At 43.3% G+C, this 11,712-nt stretch overlaps 1 protein-coding gene across 3 annotated transcripts in view; it reads right to left on the reverse strand.

Moving 5' to 3' along the window:
• Positions 1–3,123: 3,123 nt before the first annotated feature.
• The window catches only part of agrn (agrin), a 268,675-nt gene continuing 260,086 nt past the window's right edge, over positions 3,124–11,712 (reverse strand). For all 3 annotated transcript variants that reach the window (XM_082517913.1, XM_082517914.1, XM_082517915.1), the window contains 2 exons: positions 10,113–10,216; positions 3,124–6,125 (listed from right to left, as the gene is read on the reverse strand). In XM_082517913.1, the coding sequence (XP_082374039.1) occupies positions 5,965–6,125; positions 10,113–10,216 (265 nt within the window). In that variant the 3' untranslated portion in view covers positions 3,124–5,964. The remainder of the gene's footprint in view (positions 6,126–10,112; positions 10,217–11,712) is intronic.

Consider the following 11,712-nt stretch of genomic DNA (forward strand, 5'->3'; position numbering starts at 1 on the left):
TCAACAGGTTTGACCAGCCCACAACCCCCCCACCCTCACCCTCACCCTCACCCTCACCTTCACTACAGAGTCCTCTCCCCACTCTCCTGCCTCCCTCGCTTCCCCCCCTTCCTGACACCATGACACCCCCCTCCTCCAATCCCTCTCTCAGCAGCGAGACATCTCCCCCCCTCCCCTCCTCCCAAACACCTCCCAGTGTCACAGTGGATCAGGTCAGGAGGCAACTGAGGAAGCTTCGCCCCAGAAAGGCAGCAGGCCCAGACAAGGTGTGTCCTAGGATGCTTAAGGCGTGCGCTGCTGAACTTGGGGAGCCGCTACAACGAGTCTTCAACCTCAGTCTGCGACTGGGGAGAGTGCCCGCCCTATGGAAGACATCCTGCATCGTCCCGGTCCCCAAAAAGAACCGGCCCAATGAGCTGAATGACTTCCGACCGGTGGCACTGACGTCACATCTTATGAAGACTCTAGAGCGGCTCTTCCTCAACCTCCTCCGACCACAGGTACAACATGCCCAGGACCCACTACAGTTTGCATACAAGGCGGGTGTCGGAGTGGAGGATGCCATCCTGTACCTCCTACACAGAGCCCACTCACACCTGGATGGGGGAAAAGGCACGGTCAGGATCCTGTTTCTTGACTTTTCCAGTGCCTTTAATACCATCCGGCCCTGTATGCTTCAAGAAAAACTGAACAGGATGGAGGTGGACCCCTGCCTGGTGGCTTGGATCTCCGACTACCTCACCGACAGACCACAGTACGTCAGGCTGAAGGACATCACGTCTGACACTGTGGTCAGCAGCACAGGAGCACCACAGGGAACTGTGCTGTCCCCTCTTCTCTTCACCCTGTACACCTCTGACTTCTGCTACAACTCTGAATTATGCCATATTCAGAAGTTTGCAGATGACACGGCCATCATGGGGTGTATCTGGGATGATCAGGAAGAGGAGTACAGAAGTCTGGTGAGGAACTTTGTCGCATGGAGTCACACAAACCACCTGCAACTCAACACCTCAAAGACTAAGGAACTGGTTGTGGACTTCGGGAGGTCCAGAGAAGGTCCACTGCCGGTTCAGATAGAGGGGGAGGAGGTGGAGGTGGTCAACAAGTACAAGTACCTCGGGCTGTGGGTGGACAATAAACTGGACTGGTCATGCAACACAGAGCACCTGTATAAAAAAGCCCAAAGCCGACTGTACTTCCTCAGGAGGCTGAGGTCTTTTAACATCTGCAGGAAGCTCCTGAGGATGTTTTACCAGTCGGTGGTTGCTGGAGTACTTTTCTATGCTGTGGTGTGCTGGGGGAGCAGCACAGCAAAGAGGGACTCTTCCAGGCTGGAGAAACTGATCAGGAAGGCTAGCTCTGTGGTCGGCATGAAGCTGGACACTCTGGTGACAGTGGCAGAGAAAAGGACATTAAAGAAACTGATGGACATTATGGACAATGCTGGGCATCCTCTGCACACGGCCATAAACAATCAGAAGAGTCTGTTCAGTGACAGGTTGCTTCTCCCCAAGACAAGAACTAACAGACTTAAAAACTCCTTTGTCCCACACGCCATCAGACTGTTTAACTCCTCTCTGGAGGGGAGAGGGAGGGGAAACAGGAGGACAAAGGAGGGGGGAACAACTAAGCTGTAGTGCCTCTGCACCTCACTGTACAATACCTTGTGCAATACTTTTTGTAAATAGTCAACAGTGCAATAGACTCAATACTTGAAATGTGCAATTCACTTGTATTTTTATTTTTTATTCCTATTTATTCTATTTATCCCCTTTGTATATTTTATTTATATTTGTCTCTGTATTTATATATGTGTGTGTGTGTGTGTGTGTGTGTGTGTGTGTGTGTGTGTGTATATATATATATATAACAATTCTGTAACTGTAACTTCGGTCGTTGCTGTGCTTTTTTTGGAAGTCGAATTTCCCAGAGGAACCCACCCGAGGGATTAATAAAGTTCTATCTTATCTTATCTTATCTTATCTTATCTTATCTTACCTAAATGCAGTGGGTTTTGGCCACGTGACTGGATGATTAGATATTTGTGTTAGCATTCAGTTGAATAGCAAAACGCCCATTCCCGTTAGGTAAAACGATAATGAGTTGGTTGTTGCTGAGGGCACTTGTTCATGTAACACCAGTTCTTAGAATACTCAAGTCCCCCTGTATATATATTTAAAAAATCCTAGTTGTTCACATAAATCAGCAGTGCATCATCTCGTCACGTGAAAATATGTGAGCTTTAAAGCAAAGTCTGCAGTGACCAACTTAGCTGCAGGCTACACTAACCTTTGCTAAGGAGCACTGCTTGTTGCACAAATCTCTTTAGTGATGACAACTTTGATTTAGTTTTTTCAGACAGGAAATGGTGTCAGTTGGTTTGAGTTGGGGTGACCTCTTACACAGCTACATGACAAGGTGTTTATTACAAGCTCCTTCATACACGCACTCTTCCTTTTCTGCCATCAGTTTGAAGTAATCCAACAATTTTGTCCACCGCTATCTGGGTGAAACAATTTAACAATTCAAGCTGTTGATGCTGGAATAATGAAATAACTAGCCCAAAGTTCTGATCCGTACTTAATTGGGAATCTCTGGAAGATTAGCAACTCTATTCTGTTGAAAAGAACAAAATCGAACCAGGGAAATGTGAGATGTTGGTAAGGCCCCACGAGCACAGATGTGCTAAAATCATTCCAAGAAAATGACCTGTATACTTCCTAATGGTTGAAAGTTGTAACCATTAATATTTCAGTTTCCAAGCTGCTTTTTTCCTGCTAAAATAGCAAACTATTGTCTAATTTAGATCACTGTACTTTCTGGAATGAATCATTCAAATGTTGCCAAAAGAGTGCTATAGCCACAACTGGGCCTAGTATTCCCCTAATGTTTGAGCTATGAAAGTCACCAATGAGCAAAAAATAAAATAAATCAAGTAAACATGAATAATTCTCTAACTTTGATCTCTACTCTATTATCTCATATTAGAACTGAATTATGCAGGGTGGCAGGAAAACGTAAGTGCTGTAAGTTCTGACCTGTAATCAGTAATCAAAATAAATATTAAGCTTTGATGTGGCACAAATGAGGACAAAATGAAGATGACAGACAAGATGAGACTCCATTTGGTTGACGGTTTATTTCATGGTGGTAGGAACACAAGACAAAGGTCATAAAGTTAGTAATGTTCAGGTCATGCCACTCTTATCGGTGCACTGCCCTTTGACGAGGTTTGCGCAGTCAGACAGTAGTTTACAGAGGCCAGACATGGAGGGTAATCCACATGTAGACATAAATAAGGAACAGAAAATAGATTCAAAAATCAGTAAATAGAAGATTTTTTTTGTAAAAAGCCAGATGGGATATTTGCGTAAGCCCTCTGGGATATTTTTTTCATATGAGTATGAGCATTACTACTAATATAGTCATTATTATTATTATTATTTTGTATTACTCATTTACATTATCAGAATGAGGCTAATACACTGGCTAAAGTAACAAAACAGTTACATGGATAACGTCTTCGTCACCTGCTCGCAGTTCAAGATGACTGGTTTTTAAGGCAATTCATAGTTTCCATCCAAACCATACATGGACTGCAATTGTCTTTTGTGTGTGTGTGTTCTCGAGTCCAAGTGGTTCCACCTGAAGTGGTCAAACTCCAAGAAGAGTGTAATAAAATAAGACCAGTTTAAGCTTTGAGAGAGTGACTGCTGGAATTTTAAAAGCATCTTGGAACACTAGAAGAGGGATTCCTGCCCTGGTGCGGACGCACACAATCAGCTTCAGTGCTATTCCTCCCCCATTTACAGAAGTATAGAGCATCGTGTGGGTGAACAGACAAAAGTCAGACATGGCTCCAGTGTATAGTACTAAAAACATAAACCTCCACAGATCACACGTTGTTGCTAAATTTACACTTAAAAATTGCAGGGCTGTACAAAAACAGGTTGCTTGATGACTTTTAAGGAGGGAAAGATAATTAGGAACCTAAGAGAAAAGGAAACGAACAAACGAAAAAGTACAAGACCATTTGATACTCAACCACGAACAGGCATGATTTAGTCTCAGAATATTGCCAAGGTTCTCATATCAAAACAAGTTTCTTTCAGTCATTCATTGAAGCTTATTGTGGTTCAGCAAAGACGACTCCACGTTGCAACAGTTCACTGAATTGTACAGGATTCGCACTAGTTAAACAAACCCATGCGTTACTAGGTTAGATCGCAAGTACTGAAGGATTATGTATGTTTTCCCAGTTTTTTGCGGCTGCTATGGCTTCAAAGGGTCACAATAGCGTCAAAGTCCCTCTCTTTTTCTCTCTCTTTCTTTCACTCAACAGCCGAAAGAAGAAAAAAAAAAAGATTCCTCCAGGAATGTTCCTAGGTGAAATACAAAAACATGAATTTAAGTCTCAGGTAGAGTTTTTTTTTTCTCTTTTTTTGTGAAGATTTTTTCTCTTTGTGTTGACTGACTGCTGTTTGACAGGACATTCCCAAGAGAAGTGGCTCTCGTGATAAGATCTCCCTTTGCCTCCTTTCTGTCTGTCCTTTTCTTCAGTCTTTGCTTTCAGCACCTCCTTAAGGTCAGATATGGTAATAACTCTTCCCTTAGACGCCATTAAAGGCCCTGCAAAAACTAACTGCTCCCGAGAATAATACAGAAATATATATCTATCACAAACAAAACAAAAAACAAAAAAATGAGGAATGACCAGACTTTAAAGATGTCTGTGAAGCCTGTACTTTCTGAAATCACTGAGAAGTGAAAATAAAAGAAGAAAAAGGAACCTCGATTCGTTTAAAACAAGAACAAAAAACGCCCCCCTCCCCCGACTCCCAGTTATTCAAAATAGATTCTTTTTCTTGGACTCAAACAAACAAACAAAAAAAACCCCCAGATTTTTCAAACCAACACTGCAGAAGTGCATGCATTTATAGTGGTCATCATTAGTTCATCTGCTGATTGTAGAACAGAACGCACAATAGTACAGGAGAAGCACAATTTCTCCAACGAGAACCCATCTTACATATTCACAGTCTCAGGTATTATTTATATACTCTATATTTATAACATCTATCCATGTCTGTGATTCATGTCTTGACTTATGACTAATAATATGCAAGTCATTGTTGCACGCAGCGCTCTCTCTCCGTCACATCGGGTTGCGGTGTTAGTGAGTCATATTTCAAAACTAAAGGCTTGGATGGGATTCAGATCGAGTGGAGAGTTTTTTCTTTTCTTTTTCTTCCCTCTTTTCAGGGTGCTGTGAGATGGGGTTGATCGAGTGCTTATGACTGTGTACTTTCTCACTGTAGCAGCTTGACTGATTTCTGAAAAGTCCCATTAGGAAAATACAGTGGATTGAATACCAGGGCTGAATACAGAGTTTCTTGACTGTAGTCGGCAGCTGGCTGCAGCATCGAAGAAACGCACGCACCGGCTACAGCATCCATCTCTCGTGAGGGAATGTGTGTCTATCAAAGATGTATAGGCCATGCTTGGGGAATGTGGAACGGCAGATATGGCACCGAGACAAGGCAGTAACCGGAGATCATCAGCAGGGTCCACCGTGTTCAAGTAAAGGATGAGAATAAAAAATGATAAAAAACAAAAAACTGGTAGGGCTGGGGTTTTTTTTAAAGATTCTTTAAAAACATCAAATGTGACATGGATTTAATATCTGTGGTTTTCACCGAGGTGCCTTCTTTTTGGAAAAAAAAAAAAGAAGGGCCTTGAAAGAAAAGGAATTTTTTACTGTGAACGGAGGTGCGGATAAGAGCAAAATATATAAAACAAAAATGAAAACAACATATTCATTTTCTTTCCATATAAAAAGCGATGAGAAGTATACAAAAATAGAAAATAATTACAGCAGGAGACATGGGCGCTATAGAGGGTGCGGGTGGGAGGGTTTCTTTTTCTTTTTCATTGCTTGCGATATTTCTGTCTTTGCTGGAGTTATTTGGCGGCGGAACAGTGTAATATTCTGGGGCTGTTTAAGGCGTCCTCCACCAGGTGGAGATCCACCCCGTCCACCACCACGTCCTTGATGCAGCCAACGAAACCCGTGCTGTAGGCCTTAGGCAACCGGCGGGCAACCGGCAGCTCCTCCAGACCACCTGAGGAGGGACAGGAGACGAGGTTACTTTGACTGTGAGTCACTGAAAAGGTTATTTCAGTCAAATCAGCCAGCAGTTCCTTTTTAACTTTAAACTTTTCTTTTTTTCACCTGCAGAAAAATACTTTGCACAACTAGTCAACTAATCTTAAAAGTCAGTGTAGTGCCCCTTTAAAGATCAAACAGCGGGATAAGGGTTCGGCTTTTGCAACGAATTAAACTGGAAATATCCATCAAATAGCCAACCTTTGAAATATTTTGGTACAAACTACAAAAGCAGCTACATGGTTTTGTCAGGTTGTATTACAGCCTTTGATATTTTTCACTATGACACCAGCTGATGGACATGACAGGATGACAGTGTATTTGTCAGACTGCCGTGATCAAAGTGAGATGGAGCCTAGCACGGCAGTCACACAGAACTGAAGTCAGACAGAGAAGAGAGAATGTTCTTTTAATTTGACACGGTGTATAAAGTACTAAAAAAAAATAAACACTACAAAAGAAAGGTGGTGACGGAGTATAAAATGATGAATGCTTAACATCCTCATTATTTTTAATTTGTTTCCATCTTTGGTGCTAAGTGCTCACTGCCGTGCTGTAAACTCCCCGTGTATCACATGTCCATCACTTAGTCTTCTCAGCCCTCTGGCAGCCTTTGTGTATATAGAAGTCTGATTTCTTATACGTGCTGCTCTTTGCTGCTCATAGCTGAGTTGGCCCTGAGGTACAAAACACAACAGCATCCTGAAAGCAAAAGAAAACTAAAAACAAAACATTTCAGAAATGGTCACTTTTTTTTTTTTTAATGTTGTTGTGTTTTTCGAACTCTGGGCCACCACTTGTATACAGCTGCTAACTACCCACTTCTTCTCGTACTTATTTCAAAGAAACGTTTGCAGATGTTAAAGGTAGAATCTGATCTATTGAACATTGTGGACTATGCTTAAAAGCTGAGTCTGTGCCAGGAAACCAACCAGTTTAAATAAACTCTACTAATTCTGCCAAAAAGAGAATTATGCTGGAAGCCTGTTGATGGCTACAAAAAGTGTCTGATCTATGGGCAACTTCCTAAGCCAATTATTAGTGGGGGTGTATATGTTTAGCCTTTATTTAAATATTTGTGATCCTGTGTGGTTTAAGAAAATACCAAATAATTTCAAACTTGTGCACCAAATTCTTGTTTTCTAAAGTCATTAAAGATGTATGGTGTAGAATTATCTCACCCTGGAAAAAGAACAGTTCTAAGAAATAATGTAAACACCCCAAACTAGCATGATATTCATGCCCATGATAAATGCTATATAAACTTATGACCACAACCAGTGTTGGGAAGATTACTTTTAAAATGTATTCCACTACAGATTACAGAATACATCCCCAAAATGTATTTTGTAACGTATTCTGAATACTTTGGATTACTTAATATATCATCATGCTTTTTACAACTACATGAATGTACTATTGCTGTGTGATCTATTACTATTACTGAAGGCAACTCGCCATAACAATACCAAATAGATTTAAAATCTTAATATAAAATGAGTAACAGTAGGGTGGACATTAGGTAAAGCTGCACTTTTTGCCGCGATCTCGTATGGAAAACTATTCCGCGCGTATATAAAACAGGTCCGCGGCTCTGAACCGTAGTAATGGGACCTCTGGCTAATACGTTAGGTTCCGTGTCGGGCTCGTAGCTGAAAACTAGCTTTACTTTGTTGTCTGGGTCAGCTTTGCTAAGGAGAGACGGAGAGAGGCGTTGAAAGGCTGCTTCAACGGAATTTACTGTTTCGAAGGAAAACACGATCACAGTGTACAGTCGAGTCTTAATAGCTTACATGTTAGTGTGCAGTACGCAAGATCGACAGCGCACAATGTGCTTTGAGGTAGCAGCCAAGAAAGGTGAAGTTTGTGTCTGTGAACACCCGTGTGTACACTTGTGTGCACACCTGTGTGGATCGGCACACTTGTATTCAAAAGGTTTCTCCATGTAACGATCTGCTAGGGAGTGTGGGGAGCCATAGCCCCGTCCCCCAGGGCATGAAGCAGGTGGAGGAGATCCAGGCCCCAGAATACGAGGACCCACCCTCCTGGGAAGATCTGAGGAGAGCTCCAAACGAGAGGTCACCCAGCAGCCATGGAGCAGAGGCCAGAGGGGGTTGTAGTGACGTGCCTGCAGGCTCTGCCGGCAGCCAGCTGTGCCAGAAAGGACCGGGCCTCAGGCCCAGAGGCCGGTACATGGGGTGCCCGGTACATACATGAGCGCCCAGCCCCAGACACCAAGAACCACCAACACACCAACATCTGAGGGCATCGGGCACTGGCAGGGAGTGTGGTGAGGGGAGATAGGCCTCCATACCTCGGAGAGCCTGAGATGTTCCCAGAGAGGTGGAGTCTACGACCCAAGATGACATAAAGACACAGACGAACAGGCGCACACAGACACAAACATGCATTCCCACCTCCATATACACAAACAAATACTCAGCACTCACCCGACATGGAGACAGACACAAATAGACACTGTACACACATTCACACTCCCCAAACATACTCTATATGCCAGGTTCAGGTACCCCTGCCCCCAGAGGGGCAAACCGTACCCGGACCCAGGAGAAGCTTCTCGGATGAGAGGTGAAACGTCTTCAAACAACTTAAAGAAGTCCAGACGCTTTTCTTTCCAAGCTCCTTAGACTTCCTTCCTTGGACCACTTTTAATAGACACTGACCACTGCAACGGGGAACACCTCACAAGGGCTGCAGATCTGGAGATGCTCTGAGCCAGTCGTCTAACCACCACAATTTCACCTTTAGCAAACTCTCTCAAATCATTACGGGTGTAATTCTTCCAGCTCTCCTAATTTTTGGGTGCCTGCTCAGGTTCCTCTTTTGATGGTGTTTTGAGCAAACATAAAGTAGTCATTAGTGTCTTTCTCACTAAGACAGTGTGAAACATCTTTATTGAGAATTATTTTGAATCTGTTCTTAGGGGGAGAGAGACCATAGCTTCATTTTCCATGCCTTACCTATTTAGCCCTCTTTTCTGTTTCCCTCTTTGGTATCTACAGGGTCAGAACCCTCCTGCATCCCTTTTCCTCTTTACTTGATGCCCGTGCGACTCATTTCACCCCCGCACCTCCATCTCTTCCATGTTTTGTGAGGCCGAGAGTTCACATTCCCGCTGAGCTCTTTACATCCCCTGTCCCTGCCCACATTAATCGGATTGTGTGCCTCAGAATCAGGAGTCGACAGGGCTAATTTCATGCGAGTTACAGATGAATTAATGATGAACAGCGAAAAGGGGATTTAAAAAGGGAGAAGGGCTCTCGATGGGAGGGCTACGTGAGGATTATATATTCTTGCTGCAGGGCTCGCTCAGCACCTGTTCCACTGCGCTGCCTCCCCATGTGTGTTTGTGTACGTGTACCTGAGAGCACGAGCACACCTCTTACATGCGGCGAGGCTCTTTAAATGTCACTCGGGCTGCTTCTCCTCACAGACCTGCGTCTTTTTTTCGCTGCGCACTGTGCATTTTAAAGAACAGTCTGACTTTATTTTGCTGCCCGTCTTCAATGTTATTTCCTCAGAATGTTCAATCCAGCGGTGCTGTGTGTGTTCTTTCAAAAACGATTTCTCTGAGCCAAGTTCAGCTTAAATTGAACTCGAGGTAGATAACGGGCCGACTTTGGTCATTTTCAATTCAGGAGAGCAGACAACTTTGGAGTTAGTCAGATAGCCTTTCATTTCTCAACTCAATACCTGAATAGGCTTGGACTTTTTTTTTTTTGCCTAAACTGCAATCTTTTTTTCACCTGCCAGAAGCATTGACTTCATTGCTCACTTTTTGGCAGCCCAACCAGTGGCTAGGATGAAAAAGCACTATTCTGCACAATTACAAGCATTGCCATGCTTTATGTATGGCATAGCTAGGCACATTTTCAAGTCTGAATTAAGAGTTCAACTTTTTCCTGCATGTGTGGCCACCTACCCAGCCAGAGTGCTCCATCTGTGTCCAGCTGTGTTGATGCCAGAGGTGATGACCCTGTCACCGGTGCCTCGTTGCCAACCTGTAGAGAGCCGTCTCGAAGTGCTCTAAAGAGGAGAAAGACAAAAGGAGAAGGGCACTGGAAGTGAGTACGTGTGTGTCACAGCGAATAGCTTTAAATTGCAGTTTCGTTTCGTTTGAGGCATCAAGACTCTATTGCTCGACTGCCAGTATACTAAGCACTCACATAACTGCCTTTGCCAAGCAGTGTTCTAAACGTGCCTGTCTACCAGCTAACAGATGCCGTTAGAGCACCATTTATTTGAGGTGCTCCATGTGGCGCATTAGCACACACTTAAGAATTGTGAAGACAGAGCTGATTTGAACCCCGCTAAAGTGGGCTTCCAGCAGAGAGACTGTCATTAGAGGCAAGCCACAAACACAGCTAGCTATGCAGCTTTGTGAGTCGTATGCCACATGCTGCGATTTACACCATCATTACCATCGAAATGATGTCATCTTCTCATGCGGTCTCCCTGTTAGTCTGGGATGAGATTTGGCCTAGTTCCTGTTTGAAATGGATGGAGCAGCTTTTCAGGGATCGATTATTCCCGCCTTACGTGATGAAACCGAACAAATTATCCCCCCACGTGACCAGTCGCCGCTATGCCGAACGTAAAATGCTCACAGACGATAATGCAGGGGTCGCAGGGAAGGTGTTGAGTTTGGGCAATGAATTTATTTTTAATGAAGAAATCCATTAAAGTGACATCACCATGGGACAGAAAAGTTCGGCACACTTCGTGTTTTTTCTCTTCTATCCATTATTCATTTACTAAATGTTATTTTCTCTAATTCAAGTGTTATTTATTGTTCTTGCACATGCACCTACAGTCACTGGCCACTACATTAGGTACACATTTTCAACTACTTGTTACTTTGTTACACAAATATCTGGTCATACATGTCACCTTGGCATTAAGACGTAGCCTAGACGACCTACTGCAGTTCAAGCTGCGCATCAAAATGTGGAAGAAATGTGATTTAAGGGACTTTTAACATGGCGTGGTTCAGAAATCTACTAGGATATACCCACAAAGAAATCTCTTACTGATTCTCTGGCACGAAGAAATTATTTAGTTCTGAAGGCAAAATGGGGTCCAATCCAGTGCCAGCAAGTGCAACTAATAAATTCAATTCAAATTGTATGTATATAGCACCAAATCATAACAACAGTTACCTCAATACACTTTATATTGTAAGGTAAAGACAGTTTAAGAATACAGAGAAAAGCCCAACAATCTGATGACTCCCTCTGAGTAAGTGCTTTGGCGACAGTGGTGAAGAAAAACTCCCTTTTAACATTAAGAAACCTCTGGCAGAACGTGAGAGGAAGACAGGAAAGTGAGTGTCGGTGAGTGTCTATGCACCTGCTACAGGTTTGTATAGACAAGGCTCAACTGTATCAAAAACTGTTTATGATGTGACTGACTAGTTTTGTGGTAAGTACAACGTCATCTGTCCTGACAAACTGATCAAATAAATTCTGTTGTTAAAGCCACCCCCTTCCAGCTGTGGGCCCTTGCGAAAATTGTCACCTGCT

This window comes from Aulonocara stuartgranti (genome assembly GCF_965226115.1).
Source record: "Aulonocara stuartgranti genome assembly, chromosome: 20".
Lineage (NCBI taxonomy): Eukaryota > Metazoa > Chordata > Actinopteri > Cichliformes > Cichlidae > Aulonocara > Aulonocara stuartgranti.